This window comes from Lottia gigantea, assembly GCF_000327385.1.
Source record: "Lottia gigantea unplaced genomic scaffold LOTGIsca_49, whole genome shotgun sequence".
Taxonomy (NCBI): Eukaryota; Metazoa; Mollusca; class Gastropoda; family Lottiidae; genus Lottia; species Lottia gigantea.
In genome coordinates this window covers 914,096-935,212 of record NW_008709687.1, presented here as the reverse complement: position 1 = coordinate 935,212, position 21,117 = coordinate 914,096, and the positions used below count along the sequence as shown (strand labels likewise).

Below are 21,117 nucleotides of genomic sequence, written 5' to 3'. Positions count from 1 at the left end.
ATACTTCATTGGAAATAAAAAAAAAAATTTTTACTACATTTTCTAAAATATATGAATATATGTGTTGAATCAATGAGTTCGCTTTTATACATCCCTTGATGTGAAGTAGTGCCCTCAAATTTTCAATGACACACAGCGAATAGCAGAATTCGTCTCTAAAAAAATAGCGAAATAGCGCTACCTGTGCTACTTTGTCCTGTTTCGCAATTTATCGAGTTATTGATAACAGCCTTGTTTGTCTCAATAAACTGAGATTCTTATGTATGCTGCTGTATCTGGTTCAAAATAGTTTATTTTTTATTAGTAACACGAATGATAATGATACGCAGAAAATGTCACGTGATCTAATATTCGTAATATTCAAGGTACCAAAAGACGATCCAAAGATTACATCCAACTGAAACGATCCAGTGTTGAAGTTCCAAAGATTACATCCAACTGAAACGATCCAGTGGTGAAGTTCCAAAGAGTACAATCCAACTGAAACGATCCAGTGGTGAAGTTCCAAAGAGTACAATCCAACTGAAACGATCCAGTGGTGAAGTTCCAAAGATTACAATCCAACTGAAACGATCCAGTGTTGAAGTTCCAAAGATTACATCCAGCTGAAACGATCCAGTGGTGAAGTTCCAAAGATTACATCCAACTGAAACGATCCAGTGGTGAAGTTCCAAAGATTACATCCAACTGAAACGATCCAGTGTTGAAGTTCCAAAGATTACAATCCAACTGAAACGATCCAGTGTTGAAGTTCCATAGATTGCATCCAACTGAAACGATCCAGTGTTGAAGTTCCAAAGATTACAATCCTACTGAAACGATCCAGTGGTGAAGTTCCAAAGATGACATCCAGCTGAAACGATCCAGTGTTGAAGTTCCAAAGATTACATCCAGCTAAAGCGATCCAGTGTTGAAGTTCCAAAGATTACATCCAGCTGAAACGATCCAGTGTTGAAGTTCCAAAGATTACATCCAACTGAAACGATTCAGTGTTGAAGTTCCAAAGATTACATCCAGCTGAAACGATCCAGTGTTGAAGTTCCCAAGATTACATTCACCTGAAGCGATCCGGTGTTGAAGTTCCAAAGATTACATCCAGCTGAAACGATCCGGTGTTGAAGTTCCAAAGATTACATCCAGGTGAAACGATCCAGTGTTGAAGTTCCAAAGATTACATCCAGCTGAAACGATCCAGTGTTGAAGTTCCAAAGATTACATCCAGCTGAAACGATCCAGTGTTGAATTTCCAAAGATTACATCCAACTGAAACGATCCAGTGGTGAAGTTCCAAAGATTACCACCCGCGTTCTGTGTTCTACAAAGTCTACGGTTTACATTATGTTCTAGAAAGATTAACATTGAAAAAAGTAAATTAGGAGATATTATACGTAAAATTACTTCAATTTTATAAGATAAATCATTTTTACCAAATTACCATGTGGTTATCAGAATTTATACAATCTGATTTGGATCCTATTTTGAACCAGATACAGCGCCATACTTGTTATAGGCTGTGGACGCTGAAGATCCGTCGATAGTTGGAAATTGTTCTTGACAAAAGGATTAACCTCCATTTCATTTCTCAAATAGCCTTTTGTATTTGTAAATTATATCTGGACTATTGTTTCAGAGAAATAACAAATTGAATTGAGAGAACAATTTTTTGAATGGACAATATGTTCACTTTATTCAAAGTAATACAAATAAAGGTCAAGGTCACACTTGATGGTTTGTTAGATTATGTTATTATTACAGCAGATGGTGTATTTCTTGTAATTTAAACACAAAATCTCCTTGTGTGCATAGAGTAGAACAAATTAACGACATTATTTTAAATACATACCTTTATTTTTGTCCATTGTCTGTAAAGAATACCAATTTAATTACTTGAAGTGGTAGGTTACATGAGAAATCCTGCCGTGACGTCACAGTATCAATATCAAAACAATATACCATTATTAATGTTCGTTGTCTACAGGTTATATGGGAGATCCTGGCAAGACGTCACAGATTGCAGAAACTTTAACGTCATCGTTTTTGTATCCCATTTGAGGGGAGGGGAAAGGGTAAGCCTTCATGTGGTTTTGAGGCAAATCTCCCTATCTTTAGAGTACAATTGTACTGTACAATTTAAAGCCTGGTTTAAAATCTGGATTGAAATGTAAATAATTTGGTGTACTTCAACAGCATGTGAATAAAATCGATCAAAACACTTGCCGAGTTTTCAAATTTGATAGTGTTTTGTTAGTAACTAATAGCTAACTATATAATTTGGTGGAATTTGTATCGGATTTCTAGTGTTTATTGGTGATAGTAAGTTATACTTTAGTTGATATATTCGTATGCTTTTAATATATTCGATAAATCATGCATTATATTTAGAGCAACGCGCTACGACATATGTTTCGTAAGACTTGACATACATGTACTTATTAAAAGTTCATTAGCTGCGACTAATGTTTCGCCAAAATTTCGGGTTTCGTTTTGCTGTTCGGATCGTTACATAAACGATGCATTATTCAAAACAACTCGTTACGACACTTGTTCGTGAGATTTTTTAAACTTCGGCTTAAAATCTGTAATGGGACTTCGAACAGGCTGTTGAGAAGACTCGATATATCGTAAACATTTAGTATTTGCATTATATGCGATGCATTATTCAAAAGACTTGTGTTTCGTGAGACTTCTTAGGACTTAGAGCTTAAATCTTCATCGGGACCTCTGATTCGAATCTACGGTAGCAAAGACTACCCTACTCTGTGGGTCTGCCAATCTGTCAAAAATCATCTTCACAATGTCAAGCTATTAAGAACTTTCAGTCAATGTATAAGTACGAAGTTTTCTAAATCTATATGAGTCAGCTTGGTGTTATCGTCTAGCTATCCACTGAAATGAATGGTATTGAAGTTAATATTTCACGGTCTGTTCAACCTGTTGGGTAACTCATAAACAATCACCACACTAAGTGTTACATATCATATTTAAAGGGACTTCTGTCTATTATAGGTCTAACTTGATGAAACTCTCGTACTGGGTTTGTCAACTCCTGCATTCATTCCTATGTCTATGACTTTGTTTTAAGATAACAATCAGTACATATATAACGATGTTCAGGTTTCCTTAACATAAGTACATAGTAACACCTATTTCACCATAGCAACACCATAGCCTAGCAACACAATTGCCTAGCAACACATAACTCTCTCTAACAACACGTTAACATAACTCTCCAGAGCAGGAAGTACAAATCCTTAGTAACACCCAGCTCTCCATAGAAACAAATACAAACACCTAGCAACACTTATAACTCCATAGCAACAAGTACAAATACCTAGCAACACCTATAACTCGATAGAAACAAGTACAAATACCTAGTAACACTTATTACTCCATAGCATCAAGTACAAATACCTAACAACACCTATAACTCCATAGCAACAAGTATAAATACCTAACAACACCTATAACTTCATAGCAACATGTATAAATACCTAGCAACACCTATAACTCAATAGCAACAAGTACAAATACCTAGCAACACCTATAACTCCATAGCAACAAGTACAAATACCTAGCAACACATATAACTCCATAGCAACAAGTACAAATACCTAGCAACACATATAACTCCATAGCAACAAGTACAAATACCTAGCAACACAATCCCCACAGCAAAACGTACATGTGCCTAGCAACGCAACTCTCTACAGCAACCAGTACGCGTGCCTAGCAACGCAACTCTCTACAGCAAGCGGTACATATGCCTAGCAACGTAAAGTTATTCTTAGCAACAAGTATACATACTCAGCAACACATAAGTTTTCCTACTTACTCATACCTTGCAATACATATCTTTCCAATACAAGTAAACATATCTAGTAACACGTAGTCACAATATCCTAGCAAGTAGCAACTTATATATTTCCCCTAGAAACACCCCACATTAACATGTACCCTTCCACGAAAAATATTGTCATAATTTGAAATAATTTGCTATTCAACGTGACGTTTAAAATACGAATTGTAAAAATAATCGAAACGACAAGAAATGGCGAGGACTTGCCTGCTGTGAAACGGTCGTTTTCTTGTCACAAACATAAACTAAAAAGTTGACCATGAAAAAAATTTTGAGGTGGTTTTTACGACAAAATATATTTAATATTTTTGGTCATTTTTAAATTTTTTCGTATCCTAATATATTTGCAGTGATCATTAATACTAAGTTGAATTTTAATTTGTCTCCATTAGACTGACAGATAGCTAGAATGTAAGGTAGGACTAGGTTTTGATTTATTCATATATGACTTGATGAAATGGAGTTTTACGTCTTACTAATATGCAACCCATTGAGCTCATACAGAGCTGCAACACCATACAGTTTGCAATGAGGAAAATGTTGCCATGGCTTGATGTAAAATATAGAGTTTTATTTTTTTTATTTTAATTATTTTATGCACCTGATTGAATTAACATAGAGTGGGCACGTCAAGGAGTGTGCAATGAGGGAAATTTTGCCATGACTGCATAGAGAGTTTTACGTCTTACTCGTTTTACGAGTTAACATAGAGTGGCCATGCCAAGGAGTGTGCAATGAGAAAAATTTTGCCATGACTTGAAGTATGTAAATGAAATGGATTTTGGGGTAGAGCGGGTTTGATTCTCCCAAATGTACAGATGAGTGTATACCTTGATATTTAAATATAAATAATCTATAATACATGCATAATGTATCAAAGTCATTTAGTGAACTGATCACGTAAAGCTCGATCGTGATTTTGAATTTTCTTGCTTACTGAAAAGATTTCTTATTGATCGAGGTCAAGGGGACGAAATGAATGGAAAAGGAAAGATCATCTTCACATTATCAAGCTATTACGGACTGCGTCTTATACCTTGATGCAATAGCCACTTTTTTTTAAATCGCGGAGGTTTGTAAATGACGCGATTTAATTGGATTGTACATCCAATTATAGCCCCCGATTACATTTGAAGCTAAATTGTTTATAGTGTTTCTGTCGAGTGTTCTTATTGGCTATATTTATTACGGTACAACCCAATCAAATTGCTGTAGTTACAAACTTCCGTGATACAAAAAAGTGGATATTGCAGTCAAGGTATTAGACGCAGTTTGTAATAGCTTGACAATGTGAAGATGAGGACAGGTGGCTGAATGAGAGAAAGTGATATTTTGAGCGAGTATTTCACTTTACTTTATATAGCAGGTTTTTTTTATTCTTTGCTCTAAAAGGGTTAAACGATTGGCCCTCACTAAATATAATTTATCAATAACTGTCGTGAATCATGAAAAGGCAAAACATCAAAAACGTCTATAGACGTCTGTTTTACAAATGAATCAATGGGATTTAACATTGCAAAGGTATCCAGGATCGGTCACGGCAACTAACTGTCAAGGCTTTGACAACTTGTTTGTGGTATGATGCCATGAAGGGCATTAGAGTGCAAACAGGCGAAAAACGTTTCCGTATTTATGTGCAAAATTTTTCTCTTCAAATTAGAGTTCAATAACTTTGTGAGTTTTAGTACAAGGTTATAATTCGATGTGTCGTATCTCTTTTAGGGCTGAGTATCAATGATTATCTTAGACCTTGTTATGCAAGTTTCGTCCTAGATCAAGTGGGTTTTAAGTCAAATCGAAAGTAGAGCTATCCCCGGTTCGTCAATTTTATCACGCTTTGATTGGTTATGAATAACGTCTTAAGAATGGGACTGTGGTAGAAAACTGGTTAGATTACAATAGAGATGCATGTATCATAACAAAGAAACGTAATTATAATCTAATTTTAATAAGATTGTTTGTAAGTCTATTTCAATTAAGAAGATCATTTCATTTCATTTTTTCAAAATAAAGAAAATCAAGGTTTATTTAAAAAAAAGAGCCAAAAGCAGATAGTGGTATGAACATTATCCATTTGATCTTAAGTGTTTACCAAAAATCCCTAGGTAATTTCAGCTAATTCTATGCCTTAAATCAAACAAGAAGCAGCCAATTAATCAAACTACTTGTTTCCCTCCCTATTTATCATCTACACACAGATTTTCACAGCTTTCTGTCATATCAACAGCCCTATCTAACAGTTCATCGATTGTCTTCATTAGGGTCATTTCGCCTCTTAATTGAATTAAGAGCATAGCCTAGAGGGATGTTTCGTGTAAGTTACGTTAGGTCTACTCGAAGCCCCAGGGTCAGTTCGTCACGATAATTGAAAGATCAGTTATTAATGAGGAATAAAACCCTGTAATGATATAATACCCTTTTAACCCGTGATTGAAAACAGAGTTATTGTCCTTGATTTTATCAATATCGTACCTCGACGTTAAACTGTCTAGTCGCGGTAATTAAATAAATTTAAAGAGATATAGCCGCTTAATTATTCACTTAACCAGCTGATATAATTAGCTTTGAAATCTCTATCTTCTATACTAAATGGCATACTAGCCATGTGAACACTCTGAAAGATACCTGGAAGCCATTGCCAAAAAGATCGAAGTTCGACTGGTAGAAATCTCATTGGATCCGTCGAAGTCAACTTGAACAAACGCCCATTTCGCAAAACTATAAGAACTGGTTACGACTGGTAGAAACTCTGGTGTTTCCATAGCTCAGATCGACTAACTCAAGCGATAGAACCGCCCATTTCTCTCAAATACCATCAATTACAATCAAGTTGCTCTGGGATGCCTCCCGTCCCAAAGTCGACTCTGGGCACGAGCACCACTCAACCCCTTTGTACTAACCTTACCTGTTGTCTTTTATTTCTTATGTCCTCAGCAGATATTCATGCAAGTTTCTAATTCTACCACTACCAACTATAATGCACAGTGGGTGTACACGTATCTGAACCGGGTCAATAATCTTTATAGGTGTACCTGCACCTTTGAATATAACAATTGCATTCAAATAGAGGACATAAGGACCTCTCTGACAAATGCATGCAAATGTTGTTTTCGAGCTTTATTGTTGTGTGCTTAAAGCGATTGTAAAGAGGTTTTCTACATTTTGTTTATGAGACATTGGTAGTATCAATTTGCACTATTCCAATTTCCAGTCAGAGGTCTGTGGTTCCTGCAATTCCACTAAAACTTAATGTCAGTGCTTAATGACGTCATAATAAATTTGAATCATACAAGGCTCATCGCGATTAAACACTCATTTTTAGTGGAATTGCAGGAATCACAGGAATCACAGACGTCCGGCTGAAGATTGGCAAGTTGCAAATTGATACTATCAGTGTCCCCGGTACACATACAAAATCAAGAAAACTGCTTTACAATCCCTTTAAGCTGTTTTCATTTAGAATGGATATGAACCTTTTTTGTAGCAAACAAGAAAAGGTGAAGAAAATGGGCGTTGTTTGAAAACTTTGCATCATATCTGAGCCATGACATATTAAGTTAAATTGATAGCAAAAAATCTTTGTATCTTGGACTCAATCTCAAATAAAGGTGTTAGGTTCATCGCACGAGCATCTAAAGATTCCCCATTAACCATCTGTCAATCATACCCAAATGGGCGGAGCCTAAACTCTACTTTCACTTTTTTGCTTCACAATATTCTTTTACAAAAAATTCACGACGGTGTGGGTTATTTAATTTTTTTCAAAATAATTTTGATTATTTTTTTCATTAATCTTATGACTTCACCCTAATTTTTTTTAAATCACAAACAGCGAATTGGTGTAAACTTGAAAAACAAGTGTCGTAAGATGACGTTCATTAGCGAAAAAAGTTAATACTTTATCCTGTACCGTCTTGATTTTATTTCCAATGACGTTTAAATGGGGGATGGGGTTAAAGGATTTATTGCCTAATATTTGTCACTACATCAAATTCAACTGTATATATTTTGTTCTCTTTTAGAACTGTCATTCATCCAAAAAGATTTCTCACCTGTCACTTGGCTGCATAGATCAAAGACTACCGTACCTGTATGACGTGAGGCTGCGACTCGAATCTTCATTCGGTTTCTGGACTTGGAACTGGGCGCATCTCAATCAACAGGAAACTCTGTGACATGCATCTTTGATAGTCAATCGAGCGTCTGATTTGTGAAGATTGTTCTGTGAATCTTAAGAACTTGCAGTGAAGTGAACCTTGATAAAAATCATCGTCGGAATCCAAGGTTTTGTGTGATTCGGAATGGATGTCAACGAAAATGGATCAGTTCCGAATAAATATGTGGAAATCAAACGACCAATGTATAAAACATGTACATTTAGAGATAGGTTTCTGAAAAATGAAGAAAAACCGCCGTTGTCGGAGAGGATGAAACAATCCGTCCGGAATGCTACGACCTGTACTCCGGCGAAACGTAAGAAATGTTGCTTCAGTATGTTTCCAGTGGTAAAGATCATGAAGAGGTATAAATGGCGAACTGATTTACCCAATGATATCATTGCTGGTCTGACAGTCGGCATCATGCAGCTGCCACAAGGTGAGTTGATTCTAAATTCCAGATAGGCTTCTCCGTTTCATTATTACAAAAGGTAACCACACGACTTTGTGTCAAGTATACCATGGGAAGATCAAACGCAATGTAGCCTCTGTCACAAAGATTTTAATACGAGTTGGAGCATTACTAACCCAACACGTTTAGAGGGTACAAAAGGACGTTCCTAGATTCATGTATTACAAAATCAGCATTTATTTAAGTCATATATTAACATTTTGACACTTTGTCGGTATAAACATCATCACGATCTACACGTTATACAACTTTTATTGTTCATAACTGAAAAAATCATCCTAAAGCATCTTGTTCTTCAAAAAATATTAGTTATGTTTATGTCATTTGCACGACATTTAGCTTGAACACAAGGCCCGTAACTCTTATTCTATGCAATGTGGAATACCCAAACCAAGATATGACTCCTTCAAAACTGAGACTGGCCTCTCCTTCTCATTTCAATTACATTTTCTGAAAGACATATTTCATATTTCTATACAGTGTGGGAAATCAAAAGCAAGGCATGACTCCTTCAGAACTCCCCCCCGCGTTACTATTTTTTTTAACATAGACTCCCACTCCCACCTGAAGATTCATAAACATGCATCTGAGTTGAAAACAAAACCACGTATGCAGCAACCAAAACCGTACTTGTGTCTCTTTGAATCTGATTCCGGCCATCTTAACTTCATGGCTTGGAAGTGTCCTATCGTTTTGAGAAACATTCCTTTAAGGTGGTGGTGGTGGTGGTTTCTTCCGAGTGTTTGAAACCTTAGAGTTCTTAATTTCATGAAAACGTGTTTTTCTTTTCTTTCTTTTCAGGAATGGCGTACGCCATGTTGGCTGACCTTCCACCAGTTGTAGGTTTATACATGTCATTTTTCCCGCCTTTAATCTACTTCCTGTTTGGTACTTCAAAACAAATATCACTAGGTAAGTCACATGACTGGGTTTCTATATCACGTGATACAGTGATTCGTATCTAACATCCTTGACATGAGCTCATATTCATGACAAGACAAGATCAGTCCAATTAGTCTGGAGGTAGAATAAATAGTAATTGGAGCTATAAATCTCAGCCTTATATTACGTTCATTGTTACTTGAACCACCTAGAAATAAAGTGGACTGTTCTTTCCAAGATATGAGTCGTTCCTGGACGTTCTTTGCTATCGTTGGATCAATAAAAGAATTGTGTATATCGTAGCACAATGATATACATTGCTCAAGTGCTTCCCATTGATTAACCACAGGCATTCGATAACAATTGTTAGGTAGGAAAGAAATAAAATGGGTGACGAATTAGTTCAAGATGCGGCTTGTGCCCGAAACCTTACTTATACATATGTTATAATGTCATTCATAAAGTAATAACGATCCGAAACCCAATATCCAAAGCAACATATTGGCAGAACATTGCTATGAGAGCAAATGAACTTTTCATATGAATATATTTATAAAATATGAAGTTTAAGTCATGAAATCAGAACAGGTGCCTGTGTCATATTTATAAAATAGAATCACTTTCTCGACTTAAACAGTCGAATTTTTAAAAAGGCTATAATATTTTAACTTAGCCTTCAAATTATATTTAAAGGTTTAGAAATGGCTTTAGATGTGATTTAAGGCTTTGTTGAAATACTACACCCTTTTTAAAAATTCGACTGAGGAAGTGTTCAAAACGGCTGTGAATTACGTTTCCACGTAAAAACTTTAAGTTGTCTCGTATGGTGACTGTGCATGGGAAATAACATGAAAAATTATTATCAAGTACCAAAAATAACGAATCCGTTGTTTTTATTCAATCGATAATGTTGTTTATGAAAAAAACATGTTCAGAATTAATATCAATATGTTCATATTCACATATGATTTTAATGTGTGTATTTGTTTCTTTTGGCATAGTTTAGTGCACTCTGTCCAGGAGACATGCTCCGTGACTTCTATCCAGGGTAATTAAGGCAGTTAATCTTGCTCTAATGATTGAAATGGTTAATGTTTAAAATACAATTTTAATCAGCTAGTTTCGTATTTAATACATTTGTTATGCAAGGAATACTGACGCTATGTTTTGCCTCGCTCGCAAAACCCAGACACTAACCCCTCTACCACCTCAGAACAAAAATTTTTCCTTTTCTATATATGAGTCTCAAGAAAAGACGAGTCGTCTTTTTAACTTTCAAGCGCAGATAATTATGGACGCACATGGATCTGAAGGCTCAAATTTCGATGTTGAGATATGGCCGCCGTTAGCTCAGCTAAATAAAATCCCGTTTCTGAGACTAAGATACGATTGGTCAAACGGGTGACGAACATGTCCCTTTCATTCTGAACTTGTATTATTCAGGAACGGTGGCCGTGGTGAGTTTGATGACAGGAGGAGTGGTATCGAAGATGACCACAGCTTGGAAGGCTGGTGGTGGAGGAGCGGATGCTGGTGGTCTAGATCTAGCCTTTAACTCCAGTCTAGTCAATGGTACGGGTGGTATATCAGCAGCGTCAGATGATGAAGGATACAGTCTTGAAGAAGCTCAGTTCCGGATAGCTATTGCTTCTAGTGTTGGCTTCGTCGCTGGCTTGATTCAGGTATGAGGATTTCTTAAAGAGGTTCTAAAGGGGTTTTCTCATTTTTTATGTGTATCGGGGGCACTAATAGCATCAATTTTCACCATTCCAATCAGACGTCTGTGGTTTCTGCAACTTCACTAAAACTAACTGTTTGATGACGTCACTGCATTAAAGTTTAGAAAACTTCATTACAACCCATAATTTTATAATTTCACTGAATGACGTATCTACATAGCTATGTAGGGAATGATATCAGGGGACAAAGAACTTAAATTCAGATTAAAAGAAGCCATTCGACCAATGACACTGAAAATCCGATCCATGGCACGAGTCAAGCTTCAAATTACTACGTCCTCTGACGTAAAACTATAAACTTAATTGGTCCAGCTAAACCACGGCTCTGTCATAGTATGTTATCATCGTCTACCATCAGTTGCGGGTTTAGGGTCAACACACTGTTGGACAGTTTCTCAACCTTCGTTGTGTCACCTTCCATTAAGTGGCGTTTCTATAAATCATTAGATGAAGAAGGGGAGGGGTAGGGGTCACATAAATAACAAGGGGGTGGAGGGGGCTCACAGGGGGTACCCTAATCAGCCTTATTCCTGGAGGGATGGTGATTCACCGCACTAACTATCGCCTCGTGGCATTATCTGCACAGCACGTTTTTGGAAAATCGTACTAGAAATGTACGGAAAACGCACAATTTGTTAAAAAATATCTTAAACTGGGAATTTCTTTAACTATTTCTATAGATGTCTTTTCTATATATGACAGTGTCACAAGAAAATACGAGTCATCTTTTAACTTTCATACGCGGATAATTCTTGATACACATGGATTTGAAGGCTAATAAACACCTAATAGTTAAAAAAATAAATCCCGTTTCTGAGACTAAGGTATGATTGGTAAAAGAAATAGCGCATTTGTCCCTTTAAAACGCAAAGGGTGTATCCATATTTATGTTTGTGGGTGGGTATGATGTTTTGTATACAATTATGTTATATGCTTCAATGAAATATAAAGAAATTCAGACGCAACGAGTCTCAAGGTTAAAAAGTCATTGAAATTGTGTCGATCTTGATTAAACGTCATTCTAAGATTTGTCATCCGAGCTTTGAAGACTCCGATAACCTTCTCTATATCAGTAGTCAGTGTAAATATTACGAGAGTTTTTTTTATATTAACAGCCTAGCGGTAACTGACCTGCCCCTTTACGATTTGTTATTACAAACTTTCCTTTTAGTACCCAGTGGATTAAAGCCGGTTGGGGATCTCTCCGGGATTCTATATTTTAACATATGCTCTCTTACATTATGAGCCACTGTTATTACCGTTGTACTTGATGTACTGGACCGACCTGAATTGTTGTTAATATTATTTGAGTTCAGTGAAGCCTTAAAGGTGTATGCGTCGGTAAACTCATTTACGCTAACATTCTCGTTTGTTAAATTTAGATACCCCGTCCTAAAGCTTCAAGTCGATAACCTTCTGATGATTGAGAGTGCTATGGTAGACTTTTATTGCTAGTGAATCTGTGTACATCAGTACTGTGTAATGTTTCAAAAGTTACTCCCCTTTCCTGAGCCTAGGTCTTCATATCCCAATTAAAAGATTGTAGCTTTTTCAAGATGCTAACAAAAGTTCTCTTTTTTCAGGTTGCCTTGGGTATCTGTCGAGTTGGTTTTGTTACGACATACATGTCCGATTCGTTAGTTAGTGGTTTTACTACGGGAGCGGCTGTCCATGTATTTACTAGTCAGGTTAAATACGCCTTGGGAATCAAAATTCCAAGATTTGGAGGCCTCTTCCAAATCATTAACGTAAGTATGAGATTCAAAGGAATTCAACTAAAACATTAAAACTTTAACAAGTTTAACAAGAGTTGGAATCAACTTTTTAAGATTAAAAATAAACAAATGATGAACTTATGATACTTCAAGCGTCCTTTCCCGGAATACTCTTACGTATGTACATAAGGATAGGACAAGCGAATTGCTGAAGGTCGTCGAATCCTTGCTGACAGGAAAATCTAACCCACAACCATTATTATCCTAACGAGATAAGTATAATGGCGTCATAAGAAACTGCAAAATAAGAATATCAAAGATGCACGTGTATTTTCAACCTGACCTATTTTCTATTTCAGACGTATATCGCCATCATTAAGAATATAGTGCACACCAATATACCGGAGCTAGTGATAACATTAATCTGTATTGTGATATTATACCTGGTGAAAGTTCAGATTAATCAACGCTTTAAGGCTAAGCTGAAAATTCCTGTTCCTATTGAACTTGTTGTGGTAAGTATTGATCTATACCAGACTATGTTAGCTCTAAATATATTTTAACGGAATAAGTCAAACATGGACTCAGCTAATAGTCAGCTATTAATAGATTATCGGAATACGTCACACATAGACAAGCATGGTATACCAGGTAGCTGAGGGTATTATTTTAAATGGAAATCATCAACCAGTGTTGCTTAAAATGTATTTTCTTTCTGAATAACGGTTGAATTCTAACCACTGAAAACAACCACTGTGATCTGGAAGTTGGTTGGACACGATGATGAACGATAAATTCATATTCAAGAGCGTGATTTGTAAGAGATTTGTGGCGTAGATACCACCAAAGCTTGGGGGGAGCTCTAGTTGAAGGGGTGGGGGATCTGAGTTTACAAACCACATCAAACATGTCACTACCCTGTAATACTGTATAACCATCCCGATGCTGTGATTTTTAATGCTTCATCTTATTTTGTAGGTTATTCTAGGAACTGTTGCATCACATTTTGGTAATTTCCATGAAATCTATAATATACGTGTTGTTGGTTATATTCCACGCGGGTAAGTGATCTTGATCTCTCCTTCTATTTCATTGAAGCTCGTCTTATGGAAAGCGGCATATGTTTCTGATACAAAATCATCATCAGATTTGCTTTTAATCTAAATCCAGTTAGTTGCAAGTCGCAATTGTTCCACCAAGAGCAAACAAATTACACGTAGAACTCGAGTCCATTGCAATTGGGTGCTTCACACGAGGAAGCACATCAATCAATAGCTTCCCGAAGTTTTGTTTGCTCATTTTTCCATTGCATCTGGATTCTATTTCAGTTTACCAGTTCCCGCTGTACCAAAATTTGATCATGTTAACGATTATGGTGTGGATTGTCTGATTATAGCTATAGTAGGATTCGCTCAGTCTGTATCGCTGGCTGCTCTCATGGCTAAAAAACATCATTATGATATCGACTCAAATAAGGTACGCAGTGGTTTTGATCCCACGCTCCCCCGTCTCCCTCATCTCTCTATCCCACCAGCACACATAGGGATGTGTATGATTGCAAGACGTGGGATGGGTTGGCATAGGTTACGACTTGTTTCCCAATATCTTTTGGTTTTAGCAATAACATGATCAAGTCTCTAGAGAGCCGAGGCTGTCTCATTGTCATGAAAAAGGGATGACCTGTATTCTAAGTTCCGTTTCACTCATGTTCTGAATGCACAAGTCCACGCTAATTCATATCTTACGAATCTTTGAGTAACGGAAACCACCTCTTAAAGGTCATCTCATCGCATTACTTAAAGTGTTGATCGATATATTTCTTATAGGAATTTATGGCTTATGGTTTAGGATCATTCTTTGGATCCTTCTTCTCCTGCTACCCTATTGCTGCCTCGGTATCTAGAAGTTCTGTCCAAGACTCTGCTGGTGGTCGCACTCAGGTAGGTGGCTAACTATAAGATATTTTCTGTAAATTGACCGTTGATGAGCTAGTGTTACAGGCAACTTTGCGCTCACGCAATGAACAACAATGCTTTCGCCGAGTTCCACATTGAACACCAAAGACCTGAGTTTTGTGGTTGCCCATACTAGAGACCATCGATCCAACCAGTAGTGTATGCATAGCTCACAGCGCCCTGAAGACCTTTTATATTCACAGACCTCATGAGTCAACAGTTTAAATTCGTATTTTTCCAAAATGAGCGATCAACGTGCCCCGGCATCATTTGTTTTTCGAACCAAATAGTTTTTTTATTATTGAATTTACTAGTAGCTGCAGTGATTTGGAATAAAAACTCGCATACAACTCATTGATGGCTACTGGAATACTCTTGGCTTTGTGTACGTGTTCCAAACAAACCTTTTGGTCTTATTTCAGGTTGCCAGTATCTTCTCAGCTTGTCTGGTTCTGATCGTTATTCTGTTCTTAGCCCCATTGTTTGAAGCTTTGCCCAACGTAAGTAAAATATTATCTTATATAGGAGACAGTATCATCATTGTTTACTTTTTGTGACGGTTAGGGAGAGGGGAGGGTGTAATTGTGATGGATTTCATATGATACCATCCAATTTTTTTATGGATTAACATCTATATTTTTTTTGCAGTGTGTACTATCAGCTATCATCATAGTAGCGTTACGAAGTTTATTCTTACAGTTGTTGGATCTACCAAAACTCTTCGCCGTTTCTCCATTCGACGTGGTAAGCTACCTTAAATGTTGGTCAGAGATGCTAGTAGGGTGATCTGGAGCAACTGTATTTTTACCTCAAAGGCTCATGTTGCTCTGGGTTTGTTCGTCATAATGAACAGTCAGAACTTACGACCATCAAGTTAATCGCAGTTAATAGTTAACAGTTGTTTTTCAATATGATTCATTCGCTCATTTTGACTGCGACAGACCAGATGAAATACCCTGAATTGGTCGTTTTATAAACTTTTCTAGATTTTTCCTTTGAGCATTTCTCAAAAATAATTCGTTAACTATATTTCAGGCGATCTGGCTCGTAACATTCTTATGTGTGGTTGTATTACATGTGGACTATGGATTAGGTATTGGAATAGTCTTCTCCTTCTTTACTGTGGTCATCAGAACTCAGATGTAAGTATATGTACTTAATCTATACATTATTCATTGGGAGCTATGTAGACCCTCGAAAACGGACAAAAGAGGATGAAAACTCAAGCTCCAAAGTATATAAGTATGAGGGAAAAGAACAATAATCATTTTTACAAGGAAAACAACTTACGATCCTTTCTACCAGCTAGCCTTTGACCAAACTTTTTGGCATTGATTTTACAAAGAAAACAACTTAGGTTCACACAGACCCTTCATATCCAGCTGATGCGTGGCAAGGCCTCTTGAGATTGGCCTTTACCATTCTTTCACCAGCCGATAGAGATTAAAACCCATGACCACCTTTTGTTCGACGTAACCTAGCAAAATTGTATCATGTAAAGAGAAGAGAACAACGCTCTGACAGATGAAAGTATATTGGATGATGCCAAGAGGAATACAAGGTTCTCCGTCATCCACTAAAAGTGTGTTCGGTCGGAACGACTTAAAATATCATATTACCCCACAATAATAGGGCTCTTACGACTCTTGTGCACTAAAATGTGACTAATTTGTAATTATAATACGCTGTATATTTCAGGGCGTCTGCTAAAGTTCTAGAGAAAGTATCAGATGTTGAAGTTTTACAAACATCATCTACATACGAAAAGGTGGGTTTAAATACTAGAATAACATTTTTCACAATATAAACCATTCGAGAGAGAGTTTTATCTGAAAAGGGCTGGGAAACTAGACCAATGGCAATTGTCAATATCAGTAGCAGGCCCGAAGTCAGACTTCATTGTTCGGATATCACAATGGGCCAATATTGTTTGGTGTTGAGTTGCAGTAATGATTTTTATTTCTGGGAAGTGGGTAGGGGCAATACCTTTTTTGGGGGTGGGGAGGGGGAGGGTCACTTCCCTCCTTGCCCCCTGTAGCCACAGGCCTTATCAGTAGTTTGCTTTGTCCAAAAACGTTTTTTGAACGTCAATTTTCATATAATTTCTTATATTCCTGTTTTTCAGTCTGAGAAGATATCTGGAGTCAGTGTTATTGGTTTCAACTCTCCACTGTATTATGCCAATGCTGAATTATTCGTCAAAAACGTCTACAGAATTACAGGCGTCAAACCAGAACGATTCCGAAAAATTCTGAAAAAATTGAATCTAGACAATCAATTTACGATTGGCGATCCTGAACAGGTAATTATGGTTGATTGGACCATGTTGTTGTTTTATAACAGAGAAATATTTTTAAGAAATTTTTTCGTAGCGAACCGATATCGAGATGCTATTGTTATAAATGTAAGGTAAACAACGCGTCAAGGTCAAGTCGCCCAACTTCGTCTTATACTTTGACTACAATATCAACTGTTCTCGTATCACTGAATGCAGTGTTTTGATTGAATTATATGCCAGCAAATACATGTATAGCCAATCACATCCCGACAGAAAGACTGTTAACGTTATGGCTTATTATTAACAGACCTCTTGTCGAAGCCTCTGATTGGCTATATTCGCTAGCGTACAATTCCGTAATACAAGAATGCAATAAAAGTCGTTCATTTACTAGTGATTTCTTTACTTTTTTCAGAAAAACGGTACAATAAGCCAACAAGACTTAGTTCCTAAGGAACATATAAGGTTACAATTAGAGCGAGGAAGTATCGTTTCAGTAGACTCTTATATCAGTACGGGTAGTGTCAGTTCTCTAGGTAATGATAAACCAGACGTTGACGATCCTCGCCCCTTCCATCATCTCATTATCGACTGCTCGGCCATGCACTTTGTGGATCCTGTTGGTGTCAAAATACTCAAATTAGTAAGTATGATACGCTTATACTGTACAATTTAGAAATACTAGAATTTTATTAGAAAAAGTTGCTTCACTTGAGACATGTCTTATTTGTACGCGCATCTAAAGTACCTGTCGAGTGTTCAATAAACCAGCATAACGTTGCACGATTGGTCCCTTATCGGTAATAATCAATAATTCAATATTTGAATTTAAATTGTTCATTTTTCAGTTAATATCAGATTATGAAGGTTGTGGTATTACAGTTTTCTTAGCTGCTGTAAACGGTGAGTGGACGATTTTAAGATTCTAGGCGTACGTGCCTTATTGGTGAAGGATCTCTGTAACAAAATACGGCATAGGAACATGCAATTTAGTTAATGAAAGCAATCCCTACTTGATATAACGTGATGACATCTTCAAAAGTTTTATATATAAAAAGAGTATATGGCGTTATATCGCTAAATTATTACTAAACTCGTTATGGGGCAAATTCAGACGTTTTGACGTTATTTATTTTAGATGATGTATGGCGTATTTTTGAAGCAACGGAGTTTGTAGATAAACATAGTGATAAGATATATTTAACAGTATTAGATGCAGTAACTGCTGCTAGACAATCTGAGTATTATCCTGATTATGAGGTAGGCACTGTTAACGATGTTTTTGGTGATTATATATTGGTGGTCGGTTTATGTAGCAAGATGAGTATTTTGATATTGAAATGATTAACAAATTGAGCCTTCATGATGGCGGGCCTCAATTAATCAAGAAGCAAACAATACATGGAAATGTAAGAGTCTAAATAGCTAATATTTTCGTATATTTTGTAATGGTAATTGGTAAAATTTTGTCATTAACTCGAACTGTTTAACGCTAGATTAATGCATGTTACTAATACACGAGCGATAGATATTATTGTTTGCATGCACGGATGTTCTACTATTCGTCATATAAATGTGGTCGAATATCAAGCAATGATATTTATGAACATTCAGGTACGATTCAAAACATAAACAAAAACACTTAGTTTATGCAGTTAAAATTGAAATAAGACCACCTTTCATTTCGTTTTTTATCAGCTTTTTTCTAATATAGCCACTTCAGTTGGGGTCTAACAACAGCCCTCTTAAACGTTCATGAAATGTACCTTTTGATCTAACCTTATGAACACCGTGCCACAAAAATGTCAACGCTGGAGAGGGTAGAAATTTGATTGGTTAAAGCAGACGTTAACGAGTGAGGTCAAAAGGTTGATTTGACGAACGTTCATCAGGGCTTTAGTTAGACCCTAACTGAAGTGAATATATCAAAAATAAAAGTTAATAAAAAATCGAAACGAAAGTTAAGTTTAATTTTAATTGTTAGTTTCAGGTATGGTAATTACTAGTAACTATTCTGACCTATACACAAAGAAAGACAACTCTTATTTATATTTCGAATCCGATCCGCATGTACATAATATCTTTGCTCGACTAAATATGTGATGTATAGGCTATTTGTCTCTAGCATAGTAACGATCTGGGTATATGGGCCAATGTTTGTATATCGTATGTAATATGCCATGTTATTTCCAGCCTCGTCTAGAAGTAATAGAAGAAGAAAGTAGCGTGGACACCGCTCTACTGAACACAATCAAATCTTAATTATTATATATACATAAACAATAGTATGGTTTGTACACAATACAAATTACCTCCCCTTACTTTACCGCTTCCTTGCCTCTCATCTAGCCTTTCTCGATTTTAACCCTTTTTCCAGCCTTTTTCAAATTAGATGTTTTTTCTCAATTTTAACTCTTTTTTCTCCTAGCCTTTTTCCGATAAACGTTTTCTTTCTCGATTTTAAACCTTTTTCAATTAGCCTTTTTCAAATGTTTTTTTTCTTCATTTAACCCTTGTTCACCTAATATTTTTAAATTTGATATTTTCTTTCTCGTTTTTAACCCTTTTTCAATATCCTCTTTCAAATTAGACGTTCTTTCTCGATTTTGTCGTTCTACCCTTTCACGTTACTTCTCTAAACCTTCGTCCCTCTCAACCTTCTTTTCAAAACTCTTCCACATTTCTCTTCTGTGGTTTCCCCCTCAATCTTTAGGTTTACACCTACATTTTACATCTTACTTCGTTACCCTAGTTTCTATGAATATTATTTTTGAAGCTCTCTTTTTCAGCTTATATTTTCCTTCATTTCTTTCAGATTAACTTATTTTTCATTCTTTTTAAAAATAATTCTAGCAATTAATGTTTTATTTTACAATTTTCTCATTTACAAATATCCTCCTTTCAACTTTCAAACAATTTATGAAAAATAAAATTTAATAAATTAATATTTATATAAGTAGAAAATGTAATATCGAAAATTAGTTTGATAAATTATGTAGTTTGTTTTGATGCAATCATGTAACTTTAAAACCCCTCTTAAGGGCCATGACACCATAATTTATTCAAATTTAATAATACAACTATTTATTTTTTTTTAGGTGATGACGCATATGTAAACACGTCATATATACTAAGACTATGTAACTCAGGTTATAAGAAAAATGGGCATTTGGCGTGCTTGAATGGTGCTAGAACGTGCTTCCTGTAAGATTTGGATTAAGTCTGGAATTTTATGAATACTTAAATCAAATTCGGCCTTGTATTATATACATAGAATACTTCTACCATTCCGTACGTGAACCTTGCAACAATGGTAACGAGTTGTAAACTTTAAACCTTTGCTGTTCGGACCACGAAACCTTAAGGTGTGACACATTTATGTTACAATGCAATATTTGTTTTCCTGAAATTGGAATTGGGTTCCAATGACGTCATAGTTATATAAATGTTATAATTGTAATTGTATATAAATGATTTTTAATTGGATTCCAATGACGTCATAGTTATACAAATGTTATAAGTGTAATAGTATATGAATGAATCCCGATTTGAATTGGGTTCCAATGACGTCATAATTATATAATTGTTATATTTGTAATTGTATATAAATGAATCCCGATTTGAATTGGGTTACAATGACGTCATATATTTGTATTTGTGATTGTATATATATGAATCCCGATTGGAATTGGGTTCCAATGACGTCATATATTGGTATTTGTGATTGTATATAAATGAATCCCGATTGGAATTGGGTTGTGTAATAATTATATAAAAGTTATATTTGTACTTCTAATTGTATATAAATGAATCCCGTGAATAAGGCATAAAACTTGTAGAAATATATATTTTAATACATGCCTGTATTTGTTTTGTTTTATATAAATGAACTACAGCTCTAGATATGTTCAATTTATATAGGTTTTTCTATGGGTTAGTTGATTGAATGAAAGACGTTTTCAGTTCTCGAGTGAGTAACCCACAGAGAATATACGAAACGAATTATCTAGAGATGTATTTTAAATAGAAATGTTAAAGTTACCCACAGAAGATATAGGAAAGT

General features: G+C 35.9%; 2 protein-coding genes across 2 annotated transcripts; both read left to right on the top strand.

The window, feature by feature from the left end:
• Positions 1–8,262: 8,262 nt before the first annotated feature.
• LOTGIDRAFT_192974 (hypothetical protein) lies at positions 8,263–17,039 on the top strand (the record flags this gene model as incomplete). Its single annotated transcript, XM_009061592.1, has 14 exons — positions 8,263–8,452; positions 9,287–9,397; positions 10,811–10,900; positions 10,967–11,049; positions 12,690–12,854; positions 13,181–13,336; positions 13,800–13,882; positions 14,150–14,297; positions 14,648–14,761; positions 15,199–15,276; positions 15,425–15,520; positions 15,812–15,918; positions 16,475–16,544; positions 16,902–17,039. Coding segments are annotated over exons 1-14 (1,608 nt in total), but the record flags the coding sequence as incomplete, so codon positions are not given.
• On the top strand, positions 16,902–20,916 carry LOTGIDRAFT_218854 (hypothetical protein). The gene is made up of 5 exons (XM_009061591.1): positions 16,902–17,078; positions 17,470–17,697; positions 17,903–17,957; positions 18,193–18,314; positions 20,153–20,916. Exons 2-5 carry the CDS (start codon positions 17,656–17,658, stop codon positions 20,168–20,170), a joined length of 237 nt encoding a protein of 78 aa, XP_009059839.1. The 5' UTR covers positions 16,902–17,078; positions 17,470–17,655; the 3' UTR covers positions 20,171–20,916.
• The last annotated feature ends 201 nt before the right edge of the window (positions 20,917–21,117 follow it).

Bases quoted from the DNA above. Each gene is read 5' to 3' on its own strand.
- LOTGIDRAFT_218854 (XM_009061591.1), top strand. From the start codon at position 17,656: ATGCACTTTGTGGATCCTGTTGGTGTCAAAATACTCAAATTA. The intron at 17,698-17,902 runs GTAAGTATGATA...TTCATTTTTCAG, and splicing joins GTGTCAAAATACTCAAATTA to TTAATATCAGATTATGAAGG. The intron at 17,958-18,192 runs GTGAGTGGACGA...TATTTATTTTAG, and splicing joins TTTCTTAGCTGCTGTAAACG to ATGATGTATGGCGTATTTTT.